At 37.1% G+C, this 25,348-nt stretch overlaps 1 protein-coding gene across 2 annotated transcripts in view; it reads left to right on the forward strand.

Annotated features, from left to right (window-relative positions):
- Window positions 1-10: 10 nt before the first annotated feature.
- Window positions 11-25,348, forward strand: part of capn1b (calpain 1, (mu/I) large subunit b) — a 29,373-nt gene continuing 4,035 nt past the window's right edge. The window contains exons 1-18 of one of the 2 annotated variants that reach the window (XM_056447955.1): window positions 11-210; window positions 1,559-1,583; window positions 4,044-4,290; window positions 6,915-6,984; window positions 8,406-8,524; window positions 12,753-12,886; window positions 14,022-14,190; window positions 14,277-14,360; window positions 14,446-14,531; window positions 14,620-14,694; window positions 15,669-15,829; window positions 18,022-18,191; window positions 18,286-18,297; window positions 19,498-19,709; window positions 19,810-19,849; window positions 22,500-22,565; window positions 22,645-22,702; window positions 22,794-22,858. In XM_056447955.1, coding sequence (XP_056303930.1) covers window positions 4,045-4,290; window positions 6,915-6,984; window positions 8,406-8,524; window positions 12,753-12,886; window positions 14,022-14,190; window positions 14,277-14,360; window positions 14,446-14,531; window positions 14,620-14,694; window positions 15,669-15,829; window positions 18,022-18,191; window positions 18,286-18,297; window positions 19,498-19,709; window positions 19,810-19,849; window positions 22,500-22,565; window positions 22,645-22,702; window positions 22,794-22,858 — 1,767 coding nt within the window. In that variant the 5' untranslated portion in view covers window positions 11-210; window positions 1,559-1,583; window position 4,044. The remainder of the gene's footprint in view (window positions 211-1,558; window positions 1,584-4,043; window positions 4,291-6,914; window positions 6,985-8,405; window positions 8,525-12,752; window positions 12,887-14,021; window positions 14,191-14,276; window positions 14,361-14,445; window positions 14,532-14,619; window positions 14,695-15,668; window positions 15,830-18,021; window positions 18,192-18,285; window positions 18,298-19,497; window positions 19,710-19,809; window positions 19,850-22,499; window positions 22,566-22,644; window positions 22,703-22,793; window positions 22,859-25,348) is intronic. The other variant, XM_056447956.1, reaches the window with a different exon arrangement.

Here is a 25,348-nt window from a genome sequence, read left to right on the forward strand (position 1 = left end):
CCTTTAAGGCTTTGACACTCCGCGGATAGACGCTTTTCATTCGACTTCTCAGCTGTCAATCATTCGTAAATCCCTCCTTCATGGGCGTGGTAGTGCACTGCGGTACCCTGATTGTCCTGTATCATCTGCACTGAGCCGAACATCATTCTCTATTCCGTTATTTTAAAACGCGTCGTCTTGGTTGATAACAGTAGAGACAACGTAACAGTGGTAAGTTAACTTAACTTTTCCAGGGTATTTGTACGAGATATCAGTCTATTCTGTGTCAAAGTGTGAAACCTCTGCCCTATATTTCTAGCAAGTGACGAAACTATTTTCTTTTTTCTAACGTTTGTTATCTGCAATACATTACTTCATTTCAGAAAATGGCGTTTGTGAATCAATCGTAATAAATATAAATAATAATAATAGCCTTATTACACATAAATTATTCAAGTATTTGGGCGTGCATCATATTTACATCCTTTTATTGTATGTTAGAAAACAAAATTATAAATCTACACGTATTCACACATGTTGAGTACATTTATTGTATGTTTAATTATTTATTCTTGTCCAAATGATAACAACCTAATGTTTACATGTAAGTTTGTCGCCACTGAAGCATAAAAAAATAACCCATATACATATATAAAGTAACGGCGAGTGAATATGTGCAGTTGTTTTTTGAGGGTGTGTTCATTACCGTCTAAAACAAACACTAGAGTGCTGATGCTCAGTCTGGCCTATTGATTTCACATCACTAAGTCATCTGACATTACAGTGGGCAACGTGTTTACATACAGTGTGATTTGCTTCAATGCACCTATAGACAAAAATCCATAGTTAAACTTTTATTTTGATGCGTCTCTTAATGGTTTTCTGTAGGGTATTTGGAGAATATCCAAATATAAAAAGAAGAATATTGACTGTTCTTTCAGAGTATCGTATTGATTGGGTTATTGTTCATATATTTTGATACAGTAAAAAGAAAATACTACCATGTGAAAATGATTATTTTGAGATATATACAATAGTAATATTGGCTTGTTTAAAAGAAATAAAAAAAGCTAACAAAAAAGCACATATACAGTAGTCAAATTTTGAAGTAAATCAAAAAATGTTTATTAAAATTTTCCTAAAACAAGAATGGGTGTTCAATTGTATTATGACCACTCTGAAGAAAGGCGATAGTTCACTTAAAATGTTGACTACTGTATATCGAAGTATAATGGTATAGACCATTTCAATGTGGTCATGTCAGTGGCCTATGAACATTTCCTGCTTGTTATCAAACTATTTCATAACTGTAACAAGAGGCAATTCAACCATAACTTAATGTTAAAACAGCTATCATAACATTATTTATCAATATGTGTCTCTTTAAAAATTAAACATGTAAAAAAGGAAATGTGTTGGAACCATTGTTTTTGTTTACATCGCGCGAAATGGTCCGTTAGCATCTCTGTACTCAGTGTTATTGCATTTTGCAGTATAAATATGAAGTCGTGTGGTTGCAAATCACCACAGATTTGTCACTAAAACATTTCTGAATTTTTTATTTTTTTTTCTCCTTAAGCTTAAAGCCTTACCCGGAACTTCAGGTATATTCACCATCTTTTCTTTCTGTTGCTACATTTAGAAAAAGTAATCAACTAAATGTCCAAGGCTTAGCTATAGCATAGCAAAGCATAGCTATCATCACATATGTGTTTTCCTTTTGCCAACGCTTGGAGAACTGCCCTCCATTTTCCATTAAATCACACCACATGCACGTCGACATTGTCTGGCTGTGTTCTTAAGCAGCTGCAGAGCTCACTGGTTAACCATATTACAAGACAACGAAATTAGCCAGTCATTAGTAAACCTCTTTCCACCCTCAAAAGGGCGCTGTAATCGTGTGTCTATTGTAGAGGGCATTTCTCTCAGCATGCTGGACTAAAAGCTGCATGAATGCTACAGCACTAATAATAATGGCAGCTGTTGTAAGAAAGCATCATAAGCTTTTTAGTAGCAGCACTTTACGCTAAACGGCTAAACAGTGGACACATGCTGCTGAATGATTGATGCTAATTGTGTGCTAGCTTCTAGTAACCACCCTGGTGAAAAACTGCATTTGCTGGTAAGGTAGGTTTTGACACATGGCTGCTGGTTTAAGCTGAGTCTTACTGGTTGTGATGAGCTGGTTTAAGATGGTTCTTTGTGGGTCAAGTGTTGGTCAGGACCAGCTTAGGGCAAGCTTAAAGGGATAGTTCACCCAATGTTAAAACATTTACTCACTATGTACGCACCCTCAAGTTGTTTAAACCTTTATAGTTTCTTTATTCTGTTGAACACTAAAGAAGATATTTTGAAGAAAGCTATAAACCTCTAACCAATGATTTGTAGGTAAACAATTACTATGGAAGTCAGTGGTTACATTTCAGCTTTCGTCAAAATATCTGTTTTTGTGTGTTCAGTGGATGACAGAAAGTCAAACGGGGTTAGAACAAGTAAAGATAAGTAAACGATATATAAATGATGTTCATTTTTTGTTCCTTTCAAAGCTTAAAGGGATAGTTCATCCAATAGTGAAAATTTACTCTATGTACTCACCCTCAAGTAGTTATAAACCGTTAAAGGAGGGAAACAAGTACACAGTGAGTACCTTACCAGTATTTTTCAACAATGCAGTCTCCAGCTGCCATATGCAGCCATTCTTAGACACTCCTTTAGTTTTAGTGTTCATTTGTGAAAAGGTTGCTGTTTCGATTCCCACAAAAAAACTGTAATTGAACATTTTGTTACTCTGACATGTCGTTGCAAATCTGAATTAATAAATGTTCCTTCGGCTTAGTCCGGGGTCGACACAGCGGAATGAACCATCAACTATTCTTTTTAACTACTAAAACATGTTTTACCCTGCGGATGCTCATCCAGCCACAACCCAGTACTGGGAAACACACATACACTCTCACATTCACAGTCATACACTATGAACAATTTAGTGTACCCAATTCACCTGTACCACATGTCTTTGGACCCTCGCCAACACAGGGCGAACATGCAAACTAGGGATGCTCCGATCAGGATTTTTGTCGCCAATTTCTTATCACGGTGAACACCCAATACCGAGCACCAACTCTAATACTTTAAGCTTTATATTAAGCACATTTCCCCCTAAACATAAAATCTTAAGAGAAGATCTCGCTTTACCTAAGATAATAAATTAGGAATGCTGCATATAAGTCCTTAAACACGTCTCTTATAACCATTTAGGTGTGAATATATCATGGCCTGAAGCAGCTTTACAGAAAACAATTCAATCATACATTTTACTATCAGTGGTCACCACAGCGGAATGATACGCTACATAAAATTATAAATCAGTTACCTCCTCATGTGTTGTGGCTGCTGAAGGCTATGTATAATATACAGGAGCGCATGTGCGTCACTCTCTGTTTGTAAACACATGAACAAACATATGAGAGGTTAATCGAGTCATGAAGCATCCCTAATGCAAACCACACTGAAATGCCAACTGGACCAGCCAGGACTCGAACCAGCAAACTTCTTGCTGTGAGGCGACAGTGCTAACCACTGACCACCGTGCAGCCTCTATTTATTTATTCATTCATTCAATTTCTTTTCGGCTTAGTCCTTTTATTAATCTCGGGTTGCCACAGTGGAATGAACCGCCACCTTATCCAGCATGTGTGTTACGCAGCGGATGCACTTCTAGCTGCAACCCATCACTGGGAAACATCCATACACACTCATTCACACTCATACACTACGGACAATTTTAGCTTACCCAATTCACCTGTACCGCATGTCTTTGGCCTTGTGGGGGAAACTGGAGAACCCGGAGGAAACCCACGTGAATGCAAACCCAGCCCAGGCTTGAACCAGCGACCTTCTTGCTGTGAGGCGACAGCATTACCTACTGCACCACCACGTCACCCCCTGCCTCTTTTTACTTCTATGTGAAATGTTAAGAAAGTAAAACTCTGGTTTAGAACAATGTGGTATTTGCTCTAGATTAAACATTTTCTAACTTTGCTCCACGTCCTTGTGCGCTACAGTATGTTTTCGATTGGAGGTGTGTCGACGCGCATCTACAAAGAGCGCCTGCAGGCAGAAGGGATGGGAGCGAATGACTTGGCCATCAAGTTCCTGAACCAGGACTATGAGGAGCTGAGAAGGGAGTGTTTGGAGAGCGGCAGGCTGTTTGAGGACCCTTGCTTTCCTGCAGTGCCCCAGTCACTGGGCTTCAAGGAGCTCGCGCCAAACTCCTCCAAAACACGTGGCGTGAGGTGGATAAGGCCAACTGTGAGTGTCCATGGTGTTTATACAGTCCTGCTAGAGGTGCCAACAGCAACTAAACACACCTGAACCAGTTAATCAAGATTATGCTACTGTTGGCATGCTAGAAATTCCCAGACAAGTTTGAGCTAAACTCTACAGGACAGTGGTCCTCTAGGAGCAGGGTTAGATAGTATGGTTTATATAAACAGCATGTTAGTAATACATGTAAAGGCACTAAACCAGCAGAGCCCAAACTTTTTCGTGTAAAGGGCTAAAAACTAAATATCATTGGTAGCTGTGGGCTAAAGATAAATATACAAAACTATTGTACATTACATTTGCCATGGGTAATTTCCTAATTCCTTTCATAATATAAAAAAATAAATAGGAAACATTCATTGGAATTGTATTAACTATGCAGTATAACTGTTTTAATTATAACTCTAAGTTATAATAAATCTCTGCATTGTCCTCTATGTGTTGTACATTTTCAACTAAATCTGATTCATTTACACAATTTAAATTGAAACGTTTAATTTCAGCTTTTTTATGTAGCTTAACAATAAAAGTTACAAATAAAAGGTCACATTAAATTTGAAATGGCAATCTCTAAACCATTCTCAGATGGGATGGTGGGCTAATTCAAAGGTTACCTTGGCCCAACTTTGGCCTGCGGGCATCTCTCCACTAAAGGAACTGTTTTTATTTATTTTATGACACTGATTGGGGAACAAAGACAGTATAGTAAGCAGGAGGAATTAGATCAATAAATTACATGAGGTAGATTCCGATTTAACAAGGTGCAGCAGTGCTGACTAGTAAATCAAGTCTTATGTTTAAGTTTTAGCCCAATTTGACTCCTTGGCTCCTTGACTGGTACAGTTAAGAGAAGATTGTAAATTAAGAGATACAAGACCATTCATCTTTGGAGCACAAATTAAGGTTTTTTAGATAGCATCTGAGAGCTCCCTCATCCTTCATAGACAGCAAGATTCCTCATTTGTGCAAAGTCCATAAAACATCCATAAAAACATTCTCAAAACAGTTAATATGCCTTCAGTGGCTCACTCAGAATATTATCAAGCTGCAGGAATACTTTTATGCGCACTTAATAATGACTTTATTTAGCAGTTTCTTTTCGTCAGTGTGAGTATATCACACGCTTAATTGAGCACTGTGCAGTGACGCATACTTTAAGCCTAGTGTTTAATTTTTAGCCCAGTTTTACACCCTACTTTATTAGTCCAGTAAAGTTGGAAAATTACAGGATCAAGATGACATGATCTAGACCAGAGGTCACCAAACTTGTTCCTGGAGGGCTGGTGTCCTGCAGAGTTTAGCTCCAACCCTAATCAAACACAACTGAACCAGCTTATCAAGATCTTACAAGGTAAACTTGAAGAAATTAAGAAGTTAAGTTACTTCACCCAGAAGTTTTCTGTTATTATTTTATCAATCTTATGTCGTTCCAAACACCCGAGTTTTTCGTTCATCTTTGGAGCAAAAATTAAGGTATTTTACATGAAATCTGAGAGCCCCCTTATCCTTCATAGACAGCAAGGTAACTTGTGCAAAGTCCTAAAAGGTACCAAAAAACATCCTCAAAACAGATAATATGCCTTCAGTAGTTCAATCAGAATATTACCAAGCTACTAGAATACTTTTGTGCGCACCTAATAATAACTTCATTCAGCAGTTTCTTCTCATCAGTGTGAGTATATTGCACACTTTCATGAGCACTGAGCAGTGACGCATAAGTCTAGCGTTTAATTTTTAGCCCAGTAAGTTATTAGTATAGTAAAGTATGTTAAATTACAGAATCAAGATGACATGATCTAGACCAGAGGTCACCAAACTTGTTCCTGGAGTGCTGGTGTCCTGTAGAGTTTAGCTCCAACCCTAATCAAACACAACTGAACCAGCTAATCAAGGTCTTGTTAGGTATTCTTGAAACTTTCTGGCTGCTGTGTTGTGGCATGTTGGAGCTAAACACTGCAGGGACAAAATTGGTGACCCTCGATCTAAAGTCAAACTTCCGTTTCCCACATGAAAACTAATAAAACAAAGCTCAAAACTACAAAAACATAGCTTGGTTTTTTAGATAGATAGCAAATACATAGCTATTTGTCACCTTAATCGATTGTTGTAGCAAAGATAGTACAGGACAGTAAGTTAAGAGGATCAAAAAATGACATTAGCTATTAGCTTATTTCACATATGAGATCCGAGGTGAAACATCTAATTTTAATTACTGGAGGCTTGTGTATTAATTTTGGACAGTTTTATTGATTGGAAGAGTAAAGAAAGACCAGGAAATTGAGTGAAAGGGTCAAGATTGAGAAATTACATGAGCTAGACTCTTTTATCACTTGAGGAACAAACAAAAACAGTTGGTGCCGGCTACAAATTTCAGCAGTGTGCAGTTGCATTACTTTCTGATTGATTGGCAACAATGAATTTTCCTTTATTCGGTTTCTTTATATACACAACAACATTAATGTTATTGTTTCATTTCTTCAGACAAGCAATTTGACCAGTGAATCTTCAAAGAGGAATACACGTGACTAAGCATTTTACATGAAAACACAGACAAGTATTTCAGACAAGTGTTACAACTGTTGTTGTATTTGATTTCATAATGTTTGCAGGAGCTGTCAGAGAATCCTCAGTTCGTTGTGGGCGGAGCCACGCGTACAGATATTTGCCAGGGGGCCCTAGGTGTGTATGCACTGTATACGGCTGGGTGTGTATGTTTGTACATGCTTGCACACGTTGGCGCAACAAATGTGACTTAAGTTGTGGATTACTGCAGTTTGGGTGATCCTGCAGCTTAAACTATGACCTTCACCCAAACTGCCATAAAATGTCAACCAAAAACATTCTCAAGAATATCCTTTGGCTTTAAATGTTTGATATAGATAGATAGATAGATAGATAGATAGATAGATAGATAGATAGATAGATAGATAGATAGATAGATAGATAGATAGATAGATAGACAGACAGACAGACAGACAGACAGACAGACAGACAGACAGACAGACAGACAGACAAACGAAATAATGGAGGCTGAATAGACTTACAGACACTGTATCAGCCAATCAGAAGCCAGAACTGGAACTCTTACTGCTTGAATGATATAATTTGGCTTTTTGAGAGTTTGTTTTATGAATGAACTGATGACAAATCCCACTTAGACTAAATCTGATTCATTACACCACTATGATCACAATTCTTTGTGTTTTTATTGACTTAGAGAGGAAATGTGTGTTACGGGTCCAGATGAGTGAGTGTATCTGTGTGTGCATGTATGTGTGTGTGTGTGTGGCTAAACACAATGCCTGAGTGATGAGTCACAGAGACATGGGTGTAGCTCTGGCGAACTCTGGGATAGCTGGCTGCAGTCCACAGCTCACGGTGTTTGTGTTTGTGTGTGAGCATGAGAGTGTTCACTTTTCATTGCCAAACAAAGTTTGAACAGCAAACAGTGGGTGGAGGACGATGGGGGAGCTCATGACTGAAATACATTTTAACTTACAGTTAGCAAACACATTAAAGCTCATGGTGTGCTTAAAGCCTCTAAATTGGTTTAGCTTTGAAAAGGGCGTTTGAGATAAAACAGTATTCATCTAAAGTAAATGTGCAGGACTGAAGAACATTGTGCTGCTATCTCTGTGTACAAACACTGTCTCCTCCCACTGTATGGCTGTGGGTGGAGGGCTCCCCCTAATGGGTCATTATAGTACAGGCAAATATTTACCATGGTAAAATATTACATTTTAAAGAGCCATCATAGGTACTACAGTTATTATTTATACAGTTTAAGATTCATAAACTTAATTATTTTTTAATTTAGTGAAATTCATGTAATAAAAAACATTTAAAGCACAGTTCTTGATGCTATGTATGTCATTTTTGTCATGTATCGTCAAAAGCTATCAAAAATATCACCTGTGTTGGGCTTTCGGCACTTCTCATCTGCCATTGGTCGGCCATATATAGTCAGGTTGAGCAGGTGCTACTGTGTCAGCTAATTCAGGAAGTCAATCTCTGCATGTTTAATTAGCTTAAACAATAGTGCCTTATGCTTCCAATGTAAACAAATGTCTTGCTTCTTGTGTTAAATTGTGTATATTTAGGTGACTGTTGGCTTTTGGCTGCCATAGCGTCGTTGACTTTAAATGACAAGCTGCTTCACAGAGTTGTACCACATGGGCAAAGCTTTACAAATGAGTATGCCGGAATCTTCCACTTCCAGGTGAGCAGCTGATTGACTGTAAGTCTAAATATTATATAAAATCATGCTATACATGTTCATTCATATGTATATTTCTTAAAAAAAAATTTTATTTAGTTTAAATTTAGCTAGTTTCTTACATCCATCTTCAAACACACTTTTAAATTGTCAAATCTAGCTCCATCCAATCAATAACCAGTGTATAGAATGAAGCAGCTGTCATATATAACGGCTTGTGCACATCAGGATTGAAAAATTTTGGGGGGGCATTCATACCCATTTAATTTTGGCTGAGCAAAGCAGAGTAATGTGCAAAATCACTACCTGATGTTAGCTGATGCTTAATGAAAAACAGAAATTCTTCTCCATAACGACACCCTCTTGTGGACATTTTTGTAGTCGCTGTCGTATTTGTCAAAAAGTTTTTTTTGTGTTTAGATACAGACAGGCCTGGTGCCAGGATGTCATAACTGAAGGGGCATTTTAATCCCATAGGGGGCACTACACCTGCTGACTTTGGTCCCTCTTGTTCCTTTCATTTAGGCTATTTATTCACTTCACTTATTTATTACTTTGCATTACTGCCTAAGTTACTGACTTAAGGCAGTAATATACTTTTTATAGTAATAATAATAATATGTAGTTTCGCTATTATTAATTTTATCAATGAAGGTTAATGCAACGATACCGTTTATTAATTCAGTCAGAAATGGCTCAGCGCCAAACGGGTGCTTTAAATGATAGTTTATTCTCCTTATTTCTTTCCACTTTTTTTTCCAGTAGTATAAATGTTTAAAGTTTTAGGTAAAGACTTCAGACTATGCCCACACGTAACCCACTATTCGTATAACCAGTAAATAAATTTCACGTAAGCTTCACGTTGCCTATTACCCAACTAATCATCTATCAGTGTTAGAAAAAAGTTAAATGTTACAAAATAATGTCATTAAAAAAAATAGTAGCTGAATGTGTTACTTAGTTACATTTTAAGGCATTCTTGTAGCCAGAAAAATACCTTTAAAAAAGATACTTAAAAAAAGAAATTCACAGTTATTACAGTCAAAATTGGTTACATTTTGGCATGGATAACAAGGAAATCAATAGGCTATATTACTTTTTTTCTGCAGCGCATGTGAGAGGTTGATCCACGGCAAATCTACTTACGCACTATACCTATTTCATGCTTAACTGTAAACTTGATTTCGCAGGCCGATCATCTTTAAACTCTAAAGGCATTTTTAAGTGTCCTAACTTGACACTGCTGCTGTATAACGGGATGTTTCTTACACAACTGTAAAGTTGGCTTTAGCAATTTGAAAATGAAAACAAACATTCAAAATGTTTCTGCGTTTTGTCAATTTCAAAGTTTCATTTTAATAATATTAATAATAATGTATATAATAAATTATAATATTAATTATAGTGTAGACTGCTGTGGGACTATGCACTGTCCAACTAAACATTTAATAGGCTAGGCTACCAATCCCCTAACTGAAAAACTAATGTGAAAAAGACTAGCAGTTGCAGTCTGCTAAAATTAACTTAACGGCAAATTTCTCCTGCGTTTTTCCTTTTAGAGCTCAATAGAGTTGTATTTAAAGAATTAGTTAACCAAAACATATACTGAATTAGGCTGCTCGCCTTCTTGTCATACACTAGTCCAGTTTTCTAGAGTGCGCCTAGCTGCCACATGCGCACTTTAAAGCCTAGAAATGGGCTCATCCTGACCTGATGCGAGGACCAGATCTTTCGACTATTGCTTTAATTTCACAATTTTCATAATTTAATTGCTATTTCATATTATAAACTAAATGTGTGTTCTGAAGGTTGGAATGATGAGAGTGTTAGTAATTATTGACAGAAAGAGCTTTCAGTTTTGAGTGAACAATTCTTTATGAAAAAAATTCTTTTTGAGGGGGCAATGCCCACTTTTGCCCCCCCATAGCGCCGGACCTGGACACAGATGACAAAAACAGCTCCACATTATCTTGCCTCAATGCTTTTTCATCATTATGATGGTGTGTGCTCACCATTTTGTGCTTGAGCGTCACCAAGTTGTGTTTTATTGTAATTTTAGCAGGTCCAGGCGTTTAAACAAACCTGACAATCTCATTGGTTGAACAGGGGCCGGTTGCACCAGGAGTGCGTAAGTTAAAATGTAGCCTAGTTGTGACATAAAGACACACTAAGTTACTACTTACACAATACTAAATATTTTTGTGTTGCACCACGAAGCTTAATTTAAACGTTATGCTACATTCCAACTAAATATTTACACAAGCGCTTAGATTCACTCTTGAAATTGGTGGGGGCATACATCTCTAGACCACATCCATTGAACAGCACAAATTCTGTTTTGCGCTTTTAAAAACATGAATAAAGTTCCTAAAATATAAAGCAAACACTTAATAATAAAAATAACAATCACGTCCCATGTTGCAAAAGTCATTTTACATGATTGTACTGCTGTCAGGCTTTGAGGAGATATGAATGTAAAGAAATTTATAGAGGTGTGTGATGCAATTTAACTGTTTTATCCTGATTATTGTTTTTCATAATCATGGAGGCCAAAATCGAAACTGAATTTTGATTAATAGCTTAGCCTTGGTTAATGGTATTACTGTAAACTCATAGTGAACTTGACTTGGTGCACGTGTAGGTTAAGAGTTGAAAGAGCTTTACTTTATTTTGAAGTCGATTAAACTAAATTTAAAATTTTTTATTTTCATAGGACAGGTATATATAGATGCATTCATTGATGAATTTCAAAGCAGTTTAACCATTTAAATGCTTTTTATTGTATATTACGTCATTCAGTGCGACTACGCATGACTTTGAACTTACGACCTACAGTACTAACTACGGTTTGCCTTAAGAACATGTGGTGCAACCTAAGGAAGAACAAATTTAGTTACAAAGTTATCAAGCCCCTAGTGTCAACATTACGTTACAGTTTAAGAAAGACTGGTGCAACCCTACCCAGTTCTTTAGGTGGTGCATCAAACCAAACTTTTTTTTTTTTACATTTTTAAATAAAATGCTTTCACACTTGTCGTTTTACATGTTGGTGTGACCAGTCACATTGGTGTCCTTGATTTAGTTACAAGGCATTAAACATCAGCAATAAGAGCAAGTGAAAATCATCCCAGGGACTTTACAGAAACATAGTACATAGAGGTAACATGTATAGTACAACAGCTTATAATTTATGCACGACAAATCCTTATATTCAACTTAAAATGTACATTTTGTAATGCTTTTTAGCTGTTCATTTACAAAAAAAATGAGTTAGAGGCTTGAAACACACTTTTTTGAAGCGTGTTTCAAAATGCACATTATCGAAAATCAAACCATTATCATCTTTATATAAACATCAGAAATGTGATTTTTTTTTAAAGGTGGTATCATGCAAAGCAAGTGTTCATTTCATTGGCATGTACCATTACTTAAAATCCGAAAACACAGACATGTAGAAAGAATTTAAGTCGCCACCTACTGGTGTGTCGTTTATCTGTATGCAATGCTTAAAATATTGCATACAATACAAAACTGCAAATGATAGTTTGAAGCACAATGTTGTTATGCAAACATGGCCTTACACTCAAAACATATTTATTTAGCTTTTCAATATTAGTATTATTTTTATCACTATCACGATTTATTGAAGGCGACTGTCTTGCACATTTGTCTGTAAAGCCATTTCTGTAGTCAGTATTAAATCTCCAGCATGTGCTTTCAGATAAAGCAACATTTAGTCATAGCTCACTGACAAGCTATTCAATATGGCATTTACATATTAATACGTAATGTTAATCAAATGATAATGAAATTGAAGGATAATAACAGTGGTTTGTGTTTGTGTGATTGCTAGTCAAGTTAAATCAACAAAAGCCGTTAAATCTTCTGTTTATTTAATAACTATGGGATGTTCTGGGTTTCTTCTTTGTGGTGTATTTAGAGTTTCCCCATGAGAGCGCCCTCTGGCCTTTGGAGGAGATTTACTATTGATCACAGAACTGTTTTTTCCTGAAAAGTTCATTTAAATTTATTTTATATATATATATATATATATATATATATATATATATATATATATTTATATATATATATATATATATATATATATATATATATATATATATATATATATATATATATATATATATATATATATATATATATATATATATATATTAAAAGCTAAATTTATTTAACCTTAACATAAACTATTTTTGCTAATGTTGTGCAGTTCTGGCAGTTCGGCGAATGGGTAGACATTGTAATCGATGACCGCTTGCCTGTGAAGGATAAAGAGCTGATGTTTGTTCACTCAGCAGAGGGAAATGAGTTCTGGAGCGCCCTGCTGGAGAAGGCATATGCTAAGTAAGGCCTTTTTCTTCTCTCTTCTTTATCTGTATGACAATTATAGGCTGCATCCAAAATTGCCCACGACTCAGAAGGTACTATATCTGAATTCGAATTTATTACACGACTGTTAGAAAAGTATGTGCTAAATAGTATGAATGTGAGTTGTATGAATGGACCTTGAACGTACTACATCCGCCATTTTGTCACGATCGCGTGACTTACCCCAGTTAGTTGCGTCATGTGAGGGAAAAGGAATTTATTTTTATTACTTTTTAATCTTTATTTTTTATTCAAAATTTTTTTTTGTCTAACAACAGATTAAACAAATCCTCTTTTGTATGATACCATATATTAACCAAACATACTTCTTCTTTTTTACTGTGTTGCATACTTCATAGAAGGAACTGCTGACAAGAGGGAAATAGCTAAATAAGAATAAAAATAGTGCATGGGGCCTTGCTCCAGACTTCTGTCTAACAAGAATTCTAGACATGTCACAAGGAGCTGGATGTTTGCCTAACCCTAAACCTAACCCTAAGTTGTGAAATATATTGAAGATGCACTTAACTGTTCATGTCTGGTATGTAGAAAAGGGTTGCAGAAAGAGGAAGCATGTTTGGGTGCAACAGCCAAAGGACTGCAGAATGACTGATAAGTGACGTTACACCAAAACTCCACCTGTTGATATCAGTTGTGTATATATGCTGTAGTCAGAGAAATGTAAACCAGTTGCGAACCTCCTGAATGTAATTTTTGTATTGCATTGGGGTAACGTAACCCAGAAATCTGTTTTCGAATTATTCATTTGTATCTAATAAATTACTAATATTTTTGGCATTGAAGACAACCCTCTCCTGACCTTTTTTATTGAACACGCGTGGAATTGGCAAGATATTCCAACAGTTGCATCACTGCCATTCATAAATTCTCTCAGATTCAGTTTATTCCATCAGATGCACACTTCAGATTCTTGCTGAAAGTAGTAGGTCATCCGGGTATTTTTGCATACTGTTGAGTGTATGAGTTTATACTGTTTATACTGTATGAGTTTAGACACGGCTCGCATACTGTTTTTAGCATACTATATAGTATGGAAATATGCTATTTCAGATACAGCATTAGTCATTATATAATTTTTATGTGCCTGTAGGCTAAATGGCTCATATGAAGCTCTGTCCGGAGGTTCCACCACTGAAGGCTTTGAGGACTTTACTGGCGGAGTTGCCGAAATGTATGAACTGCGTAGCGCTCCCAAAGACCTGCACCGCATCATTGCCAAAGCCCTGGAGAGAGGCTCACTGCTGGGCTGCTCTATTGATGTAAGTCCTCACAGTCCTCACTAGAGGACTGGAGATATAATGCAACATTTCTGGATGGCCAGTTTGAGTGTGTTTGTCTTTGATAGATCACCAGTGCCTTTGACATGGAGGCTGTGACCTTTAAGAAGCTGGTGAAGGGCCATGCATACTCTGTCACAGCTCTCAGAGAGGTCAGGATCGCTCCTTTAAAATAATTCTTCAGCTTTTTGGTTGTTTATTATTTATTTGCGTAAAAGGTTGCTGTTTTAATTTTAGGTGAATTTCCGTGGCAGCAGAGAGAGGTTGATCCGCATCCGAAACCCTTGGGGGCAAGTTGAATGGACCGGGGCTTGGAGCGACAAGTTAGTATTCAGAATTCAGAGTGAATTTGAGGAATCATGCCAAGCAAGACATGCTTATCGTACTATAACATTTGCACTGCAATTTCAGTTCGTCCGAGTGGAATGGGATTGATCCATCAGAAAGAGAGGAACTGAACAACCACATGGAGGATGGCGAGTTTTGGTAAATCTCACCCACAGAAATTTAATCTTAACATTTATTATTTGCGCCTTTACCTCAATCAGCTGTTAGCATAGAGGGCCGGTGTTCAGCAAAGTTTAGTTCCAACCCCAATCAGACACACCTGGGCTAGCTAATCTAGCTCTTACTAGGCTTTCTAGAAACATCCTTGCAGGTGTGTTGAGGCAAGTTGAAGTTAAAATCTGCAGGACACCGGCCCTCCTTGACCGAGTGGCATAGAGAGTCAATTATTACAAATAGTTATTCTTTGATTTGCAGATCTCAGGAATCGATAGTTTACTCCAAAGCTTTTTCATACTGTAGAGTAAATTGAAGGGCTTCATATGTTTAATTATCAGACTACTGTCCCTCATAGAAGAGCATTAAAGATTAGTAGTGAGGATTTTGATTCATCCAAGTCACCCTGTTCCCAAAGATTGTCTAGATTCATCCACTGATTGATCCTTTTTTAGTGTACAAAAAAAAATCTCCATCAGTTCCAAAAAATCAGCAATTAAACAGCTCTTCTCTTGTAAGACGTTTGGCCAGCGGAGAAATTAAAATGGTCGTACCCAACTGAGTCTGGTTTCTCTCAAGGTTTTTTTTCTTCACTTTCGCCAATTAGTGAAGTTTTTTTCCCTCTCCGCTGTCGCCATTGGCTTGCATGGTTCGGGATCTGTAGAGCTGCACATCGTTGGATTTGCTCTTCAGTGTTTGGACTCTCAGTAGTGATTTTTAAACCACACTGAACTGAGCTAAACTGAACTGAACTTAAACACTAAAAACTGAACTACACTGTTCCAATTTACTATGACCTTTGACACAATCTACATTGTATAAGCGCTATACAAATAAAGGTAAATTGAATTGAATTGAAATTATACACCAAATTATATATATATATATATTTCTTGTGTAAGTGTAATTTTCAATGTACATCTTTTGATATGACTGAATTTGTTCTCTGTTATCTTCAGGATGTCATTTCAGGAGTTCAAGCGTCAGTTTTCTCGTCTGGAGATCTGCAACCTCACTCCTGATGCTCTGAGTGATGATTCTCAACATTTCTGGAACACAATTCAGTTTAACGGCACCTGGAGGAAAGGAAGTACAGCAGGGGGCTGCAGGAACAATCCCAGTGAGTCCCAGTTTAATCATTCATCTGCTAAGTTCTGGTATAGAGGTCTGCAAATTTCTAAATAAAACGCGGTAGCAGTCAGGGTCTAACAATATAGCAGTCTCGAGAGTGCTGTGTGTGTGTGTGTGTGTGTGTGTGTGTGTGTGTGAGAGAGAGAGAGAGAGAGAGAGAGAGAGTCTTGTTTGTACCGAGCAACGCTGTACTGCTTTGGCAATACAAATGTACAGTTATTTGTCATGCCAATAAAGCACCTAAATGTGAAATGTGAATGTGAGAGCTGTGGTGCTCTGCTTGTGTGTGTGTGTGTGTGTGTGTGTGTGTCTGTGTGTGTGTTTGTGAATGAGAGAGCAGGGTCATCCGCTGTGGTGCTGTGTGTCACTTGTAATAGGCAACTAGACTCTCTAACATCTTGCTGGGTGTTTTTGGAAGGCCTACTTAAACGCTGTACATTCTTCCGTGGCCCACTATGTACCTGCTACGTTTATAGAAATAATGCTGATATTATATATGAAACACAATCTGTAGTTGGCGAATATATTGAGAGGATATGTTTGTAAATCTGACTTTGGAGTATCCACAAACCTCAACACACGTCACATGGCACTCATGTCTCCTCACAAAGGAGCAAACAACACTGACATTTAGCCTACAATCATTGCACAACCTACACTGTTTTTGCTCTCTTTTGGTAGTAGCCAATTTAAATGTGAGATTTTGAAAACCAGATATAAATTTAGCGGGAACGATCGGGGCGGGTAGAAAACGGGGCGGGTGGAACCTGGTGGAAGCGGGATTAAAATTTCAGTCCCGCACAGATCTCTAGTCTTGTATATACCTGAGCTGAGTTCCAAACCACTCCCGATCCACTATATAGTGCAGTAAGTCTGCCATTTTGTAGTGGTGTCCAAATCCTGAGTAAACAACTTCATTCCATACATTTGTTAACTACTTAACTACCCACAGTCCACTCTGATTTCACATGTCTATATTCGATGTACATTTGCCAAAACAACCTATCACAAAATACACCATGAGAAGAAGAGACGAAGACTGGAGGCGGCAAATTTTATTCACCATGTCAGCCAGGATTACCTCAGGGGCCAGAGAAATTAACAAATAACAGATTTAGTTTCAGATGTTAGTTTGATTGATTGCGTATTAGATTATTTGTCACATTTATCTCATTCATTAAGATTTATACACAAATTTTATAAACAAATAAATGTAAAAATTGCATTTTTATTTTAAAATATAATTAAAAGGTAAATAAGTAGCATGAAAAAATAAGTGTTTTTTTCCTCATTATGTCATCAAATAATATAATAAATCAGACAAAAAAATGTGACATTCAATCCATAGAGCCAAGGAATCCAAGGAAATTTTACTGGATTTTACTTGGCAAAAATTAAAAGTTACTTACTCTTCATTTGTTGGAAACCTATTTGAGTTACAAACAAATAAATCAACATTTTTTCGAGTTTCACAGAGCTCAACCACTTTTCACCACTTCTAAAGGTAGTCGAAAATGGATTTGACCAGATTACTAGTGAAGTGCTTGAAAGTGGACAGAAGAAAAAATCAACCGGTGTCATCTGTCATCTTGTGATAGGATTACCGAAAATAAATCTTCAACACAGGCTCATTCTGAAAACGTAGTCCTATATACATTTCTGGAGATCGTGAATCATGTAGCCTGAAGTACGTGCAGTACTTAGTACATACAGCATTTAGTCTTTAAAAGGTCCAAGTCCGGCAAAGAACGATTCCAGAAAGCAGGTAAGACAAAAACAGAAGCCAAAAAATAAAATAAACAAGTAAATAACAGGTTGAGAAAGTGGTAAAATCTAAAAACGTGGAAAAAATCAGGTGAAGGCTTTTCTTTTTCTGGATTGCTTTTTAAAACTGTCATTTGGGTTTAGGGACGTGGGCTGTGCTTTTGAAAACACTATTGGTTGGGTTTGGGGAAGGAGAATCGTGGGTCAGTCAAACGGTCAGTCAGTCATTTAGTCAGTTAGTTGACAGCGACCTCTGGTGGATTCGCGAAAAACAAAAACTGCAAAAAAACATAGCTCCTGGGACATATTTGGTGCTCTCCATAAATGTATATAATGGTACGTTTTCAGAATGAGTATGGATTGCAAGTCTTAGTAGGAGGTGTAAACATACGCTAAGTTTGATATCTTTTTTGTCAGACACATTCTGGATAAACCCTCAATATAAGATCACGCTACTGGAGGAAGATGATGATCCTGAGGACAATGAGGTGGCCTGCACCTTTATGGTGGCTTTGATGCAGAAGGACAGACGGCGTTTCCGCAAGCAGGGGCAGGACATGCAAACCATCGGCTTCGCCTTATATGAGGTTGGAGGACATAAGCTGAGATAGAACGCTCACACATTTAAAAGTACCATGGTTTTGTCTCATTTATTTTATTGCTGTTTTTTCTCAATTCTAGGTCCCAGATGAGGTATGGCATCTTTCATTATTGTAAGAATCTAAAGCTGAAGTATGTGAGAGACTCTGTTCCTCTTCATATGCACAAGACACTTCCTTATAAACACTTTACGTTTCTGGGAAAACATTGTGCAATTCTGAGTGTGCTTCATGCAGGTGAGTGGGCTTGACAAACCACCTGTATGAGACACACTCTTTCCTCTCTGTGTGCATTGTATATATGTGTATGTGTATATGTGGATGTATGTGTGTAAACATTTTAAGCCAGGCTTCCTGTTTGACTGAACAATTACAGTGAATTGTGTTGGAAACCTCTTTGAAAACCATTATTGGTTGCACTTTATTTAAACTTGTCCTTGTTACAGTGTAACTACTCATTTGATTACTCAGTATTACGTAATGTAATCTGTATTTATATAGCACATATGCTAAAAGTGCATCACAATCACGAGGGGGGGGTCTCTCCACACCACCACCAGTGTGCAGCATTTATTTGGATGATGCGACGGCAGCCACTGGACAATTGTGCCAGTGCGCTCACCACACACCAGCTATAGGTGGAGTGGAGAGACAGTGATAGAGTGGAGTCAGTGGATGGGGATGATTGGGAGGCCATGATGGACACCAGGGTTACATCTCTACTCTTTACTAGAAGTGCTATGGGATTTAAATGACCACCTCGGTTTAGCGTATCATCTGAAAGACGGTGCTCACTGACATTATAGTGTCCTGTTCAATATACTGGGGCATTAGGACTCACACAGACTGCAGGTTGAGCGCCCCTACTGGCCTTTCTTCCAACAGCAACCTAGTTTTCTCATGTGGTCTCCCTTCCAGGCACTGATCAGGCTCAGCCCTGTTTAGCTTCAGTGATTAACTTAAAATAACTAGTCTTCGGCTGCAAAATAATATGGCTGTGGCTATTATATAAGATAATTACATGTACTTACAATATGGTAGGGGTTAGGTTTTGGGTTATTTGCATGTAATTATGCATAATTAATTGTAATTACTTTAGTATATGCTAAATGTAACAAGGACACTTTAAAATAAAGTGTTAATCTGTTATTTTTTCAAATCTGTTTGGTGATGCAGCAACACTTCACCTCTAAATTACATCTTTTTTTTAGCTGTATTGTAAAACATGAGTGTAATAATAATATTAATAATAATAATAATAATAATAAATGCTTTACTTTTCTCCTGTTTTTAGTTTCTTGGCTCCCAGAATGTTCACCTCAAGAAGGATTTTTTCTTGCGTCACTCGTCCTGTGCGCGCTCTGAGACCTTCATTAATCTGCGAGAGGTGAGCACGCGACTGAGGCTGCCACCAGGCGAGTACCTCATCGTCCCTTCCACTTTTGAGCCTGGAAAAGAGGCGGACTTTGTCCTGCGAGTCTTCACTGAGAAACAGTCAGAAACTCAGTAAGTGACTAAACTATGTTTTAAAAAATGACTACCATGTTGGTTTTGTATTGTGCAGCCTTATTTTAATGGGTATTTTGCTTTTTTCTTTTATTTTTAGAGAAATGGATGATGAAATTTCATTTAATCTGGAAGACGAAGTAAGGACTTGGTATTATTGTGAATAATAAAAGCTAAATACATGTGTATGTATGTAAAGATATAGATTTGTATACAAATCAACCACCTAGAAAGACCCTACTACATACTTAGCAACATAACAAATATACTTTTACACTTTAATACTTTTTCTGAGAACTTTTCAAAAACAGTAATAAGATCACTTAGACCAATATAGCAACCACATATTAATAAACCTGCAATAAAACACAACATAATAAACCTCTTAGCACACTAAAGAGTCAGATCACGTTATTTTTATAGTCTGTTACGCAAGTCACTCTGTCAGATTATGCGATATTTTCTCTGTAAAATCTTGACTTGTTGTGTGTAACAAATGTGCCAGACTATACGTTTTTTCACGATCAGTCATCCCGTGACGTCTGCGACGAGTGTTATTTCCCAAAGCAGTCACACGTGTTGCTATGACAATATTTCTTAGCTCAATTTCAGTTTTTTAAATCTGATTTCAATATCTCAATAAACCCTGATGCTTGCTGACAACTAATAACTACATTATTTAAGGGCATTCGTTATGACATTGATAGGATCAAACTTATGATTCCTTTTTAAGATTAAGATATTTTCTTTGAAATTAAATGTATATTTTTCTGCCATGGGTTTCTTATTAAACACTCTCTTGCCTGAACTTGAGCGAGTGAGAAGGAGAAAATGAAAGCATATCAGCAGCAACAAGGAAAAATCAGATGCTCAAGACTAAGGGCCCTATCATACACCCAGCGCAACAAAGCGCAAGATGTGTTTGCCTAGACGTGTTGCTATTTTCAGATCAGAGCAACCATAATTTTCTCGTTCTCTGCAAATTTAAATTGCAAATCCATTTGTGCCACTTTGTGGACTCATGGGTGTGCCGGTCTAGAAAAGAGGTGTGTTAAGGCACATTGTTGCAATACACAAATATCTTTACAAGTGAAAAAGAATTAAAGGATTAAAATGCTACAAGAATTATTGCTTTCTATATATAGAACCACTGCCTCCACGTCTTTATCTCTGGAGGCTTTTTTTAGTTTATTCACGACAATTTGCTTTTGCATAATGTTATTATTATCAGCAGTATTATTTATTATTTGCATATTTATATTTGTTTTATTAAAAACAAGCTTAGATTTGTCCATCTGTCAGGTTTGGGACCACATGGGGCATTGCGTGTGTGTTTGGATATAACTCAGTTGTTTGACCACACTTCAATATTAATGTTCATTTATTCGTTTGCTGGAAATTAGAACTAAATTTAGAAATAGTTTTGAAACAAATCTTTGTGCTTAACAAACTAAATGAATTATGTAGGCTAATGGATGTCTTCAGTGGAGTGCGTACAACACTGTTTCCTTATCCACGAAAGAGAGAAAGAGAAAGTAAAGGCTCATTCTTTATCCTTGCGCTGCTGATGCTCTGTTTAACGTTTTTCTCACTAGTGAAGTGCTCAGTTTTTCTACTTTTAAAGTCCGACTTGTTAATAGCAAATGCTCCATGGCGCGACGCAGCTGACTCTTAAAGGGAATGGGAGATGAGACTCTGATTGGTTTATTCTCAAAACACACCCATAACTCATTAAGAGAATAAGTTCAACCCTGTTAGACCATGCACCACGGCGCAGAGCGTATTTTCCCATCCTAAAAATAGCAAAAGTAGATTCGGACACCCCCTTAATGCTTTTGAGCCTGCGCTTTAGACTTTGCACCTAGATTGTTCAAATAGAGCCCATAATCTTTAAAATAATGACATATAAAAAATTTGCATATTTATAACTGAGATTTGTGATAAAATCACAGTGAAGCATTCATTAAATCCTTATTTTCTTCAAAGCTAAACAAATTATCCACCCATATAGTTGAGTAGTGGAGGGGCATAAACGAAAATAAAACTAGTATATTTTTCTTGGAAAAAATATCCTTTTAAAATGAATTTCGGTATAATTTTTAATTTGAATGTATCTTTTGTTGGTCAGTTATCTGTAAACAAGAACAACGAATCACATTTGAGGTGAAGCGCTTCAAAACAAGTCCACTATATGCGCCAAAACACGGATTGACATGAGATGCTGGTTTGTGCTGGTTTGTTAAATAAAATAACAATCTAGCCTAAATAAAATTAAAGTGAAATATTCTGTTTTATAGAAGCCTATATGAAACTGTTTTCACTATTAATGACAAATTTAAATAAGCAGGAAATGCTTTTGCAATGTAGTAACACAATAATTGACTTGGAACTCATTAGCAACCAAACAGCAACTAAATAAACCACTTAGCACACCTTAGCAGTCACATAGCAAGACCATAAATCACTAAGCTCAGCATAGCAGTCACAATGCAATGCAGTAAAACACTTAAAACACCTTAGACCAATGGTCTCAAACTCAGTTCCTGTAGGGCCGCAGGTCTGCATAGTTTAGCTCCAACCACCTCCAACTCACATCTGCTTAATGGTCTCTCGTAGTCTTGAACACCTTGATTAGTTGGATTAGCTGTGTTTGATTAGGGGTGGAGCAAGACTGCAGAGCTGTGGCCCTCCAGGTATCCAGTTTTAGACCTAAGCCTAAGCACAGCATACAGTATTCAGATTAAAATAAATGTATCTAATACAGTGTTTGGACGTCTGTTGTATCTTCAGGAGGCAGTCTCAGAGGAGAACATTGATGCTTCTTTCAGAAAGATGTTTGCTCAGCTGTCTGGAGAGGTGTGTTTGTATCTATGTGTTATTGTTAATAACATTGTGTACTCCATTATATTAAAAGTTCATCTAAACTCTCTTGTAGGACATGGAGATTTCAGTTCACGAGCTCCGGACCATTCTGAACCGAGTGGTGACCAAACGTAAGCTCAGATGACGTTTTTTTAAAATTCACGTCTGGTCTGTTTACATCTGTGTGCTCGATAATTACCTCTGCTCTTCTGTGTTCTGCAGATCGTGACTTAAAGACAGATGGGTTCAGTTTGGAGTCTTGTAGGTGCATGATCAACCTGATGGACGTATCCTAACATTCTGACTTTTAAAAACACATTTTGTTTGCTTGTTTCACTTTGCTAGTATCACTTTTTGCATTCAGAAAAGCCTTTGGGGCACAGATTCCAGAATGTGATGGAAACATTCCTCAAAGTTTTTTCTCCATATTGCACTGATAACATCAGATTCTTGCTGTAGATTTGTAGGCTTCACCAAAATTCTAAGCTTTTCTTTCAGTGAACTGTTTATACAAGACAGGTTTGTCAAGTCAAGTTAAGTATTATTGTCGTTCTGTAAGGGCACATGCTATAGTGAAATGTTGTGTCTCACAGGACCATGGTACTGCATACTAATTAAACATAAACATATAAAAATTGAACACAGAGAAGAACTTGGGTTTACAGAGAATGGTATGAAAAAGAGAAAATATCCAGTGGCAGTTCTGTGGGCACAAATGCCTTGTTGATGCCAGAGGTCAGAGGAGAATGGCCAGACTGGTTTGAGCTGATAGGAAGGCAACAGTAACTCAATTAACCACTCATTACAACCGAGGTATGCAGAAGAGCATTTCTGAACGCACAACGCGTATAACCTTGAGGCAAATGGGCTACAGCAGCAGAAGACCACACCAGGTGCCACTCCTGTCAGCTAAGAACAGGAAACTGAGGCTACAATTCGCACAGGCTCACCAAAATTGGACAATAGAAGATTGGAAAAACATTGCCTGGTCTTACACTTCTCGATTTCTGCTGCAACATTCGGATGATAGGGTTAGAGTTTCGCATTAACAATATGAAAGCATGGATCTATCCTGCCTTGTATCAATAGTTCAGGCTGATGGTGGTGTAATGGTGTGGGGGATATTTTCTTGGCATAATTTGGGCCCATTAGTACCAATTGAGCATTGTGTCAATGCCACAGCCTGCCAGTATTGTTGATGACCATGTCCCATCTCTTTATAGGCCCGTAGCCAAGGGGGGGTTGGGTGGTTCGAAAGACCCACCCCCCTACTAACAAAGTCCAGAATTTGGCCCCTATAAGAGCTCAATTGTTTTGACAGTATGCCTCCATAAATTGTAAAAATAACCAATGGAATAAGGCTTTAAGACAAATCTAATTTTAAGAAAAAAATCTGATTGAGGAAATGAGCTGGCTTGTTTGTTATTTACCTATAGGCAACAGTTTTTATGATGATATAATTGTATTTTAAACAAAGTATTGTTTTCATATTTCTTTGTTTAAAAATGTTCATTTAAAATTCTAATCTCATTACATTATTTATAAAACTGTAATAACAAACATTTAAATTGCACATTTGTAAATAAACACTTTGTGGTGAAATAGTATTGGAAGCACCTGACAAAAATGTGGGAAAAACTTTTATTGCGCCAAGAAGTGTGGTTATGATAACCATCCGACAAGCTAATCCAGCAACAATTAATGATTAAAATGTCACTAAAATGCAGTATTTAAACCTCATAATTTAAAAGAAAATGAGGTGAATAACTGCAAAAATGTTGACTTTTTGACAAAAAAAAAAAGAACCACCCCTTTCAATAGGCTGGCTACGGACCTGCTTTATGACCTTTATTTTTTGAACATGACAATGAGTTCACTGTACTCAAATGGCCTACACAGTCACCAGAACGTAATCGATGTGGTGTAACGGGAGATTGGTATCATGGATGTGCAGCTGACAACGTGGGCAACAACTGCGTGATGCTATCATGTCAATATGGACTAAAATCTCTGAAGAATATTTCCAGTTCCTTGTTGAATCTATGCCACGAAGGATTAAGGCAGTTCTGAAGGCAAAAGGAGGTCCAACCCGGTACTAGTAAGGTGTACCTAATAAAGTGGCCGGTGAGTGTATTTAGGTGGTGTGAGGACCCTCTTGGAATTACTCTGATTACTTTTTTTAAAATCAAAAGTAAGTTGCAGTTTTGAAGGTCTAAACATGCTCGAAAACTCAAAGATATGCACACACCAGACATTTTTGGGTTTCAGAACTCTAAAATGGCTCAGTAGCACCACCTATGCACTTTCAAGTGCTCATTAGCACACACATGAAATACTTGCAGAAAATATATGTATTAAACTTGCATTTTAACATTTGATCAGATCAATGTCAAATTTGAGCAGTGTAATCTTAAGGCTTTCGCAGTGTTAAATTGCAAAGATCTAAATGTTTTGTCAAATTTTGTTTCGTAATGGGAAAAGAAGGTTCTTATAGCTTCCAATGTTTGATCTCAATTTGAGCTGGCAGAAGGAAGTTTGTCACACATCAGTGTTCTTCTTATATTGGCCAGCTTTAATTTCTCTATCATCCTAATGATTATTTCTCTGTCATCCTAACGCCATTTTGCTCCTAATGCCACAGTTTAGTTTTTTTTGCTACACAAAAGTGTTCATTGCGGTTTGAATGATTACAGTTGAACCACTGAAGTCACATGAAATGCTTTGACAAAGTTTTTGGTTTCTCTGGGAATTCATCTAAAATATCTTAATTTGTGTTC

This window comes from Danio aesculapii, chromosome 22 (assembly GCF_903798145.1).
Source record: "Danio aesculapii chromosome 22, fDanAes4.1, whole genome shotgun sequence".
NCBI lineage: Eukaryota > Metazoa > Chordata > Actinopteri > Cypriniformes > Danionidae > Danio > Danio aesculapii.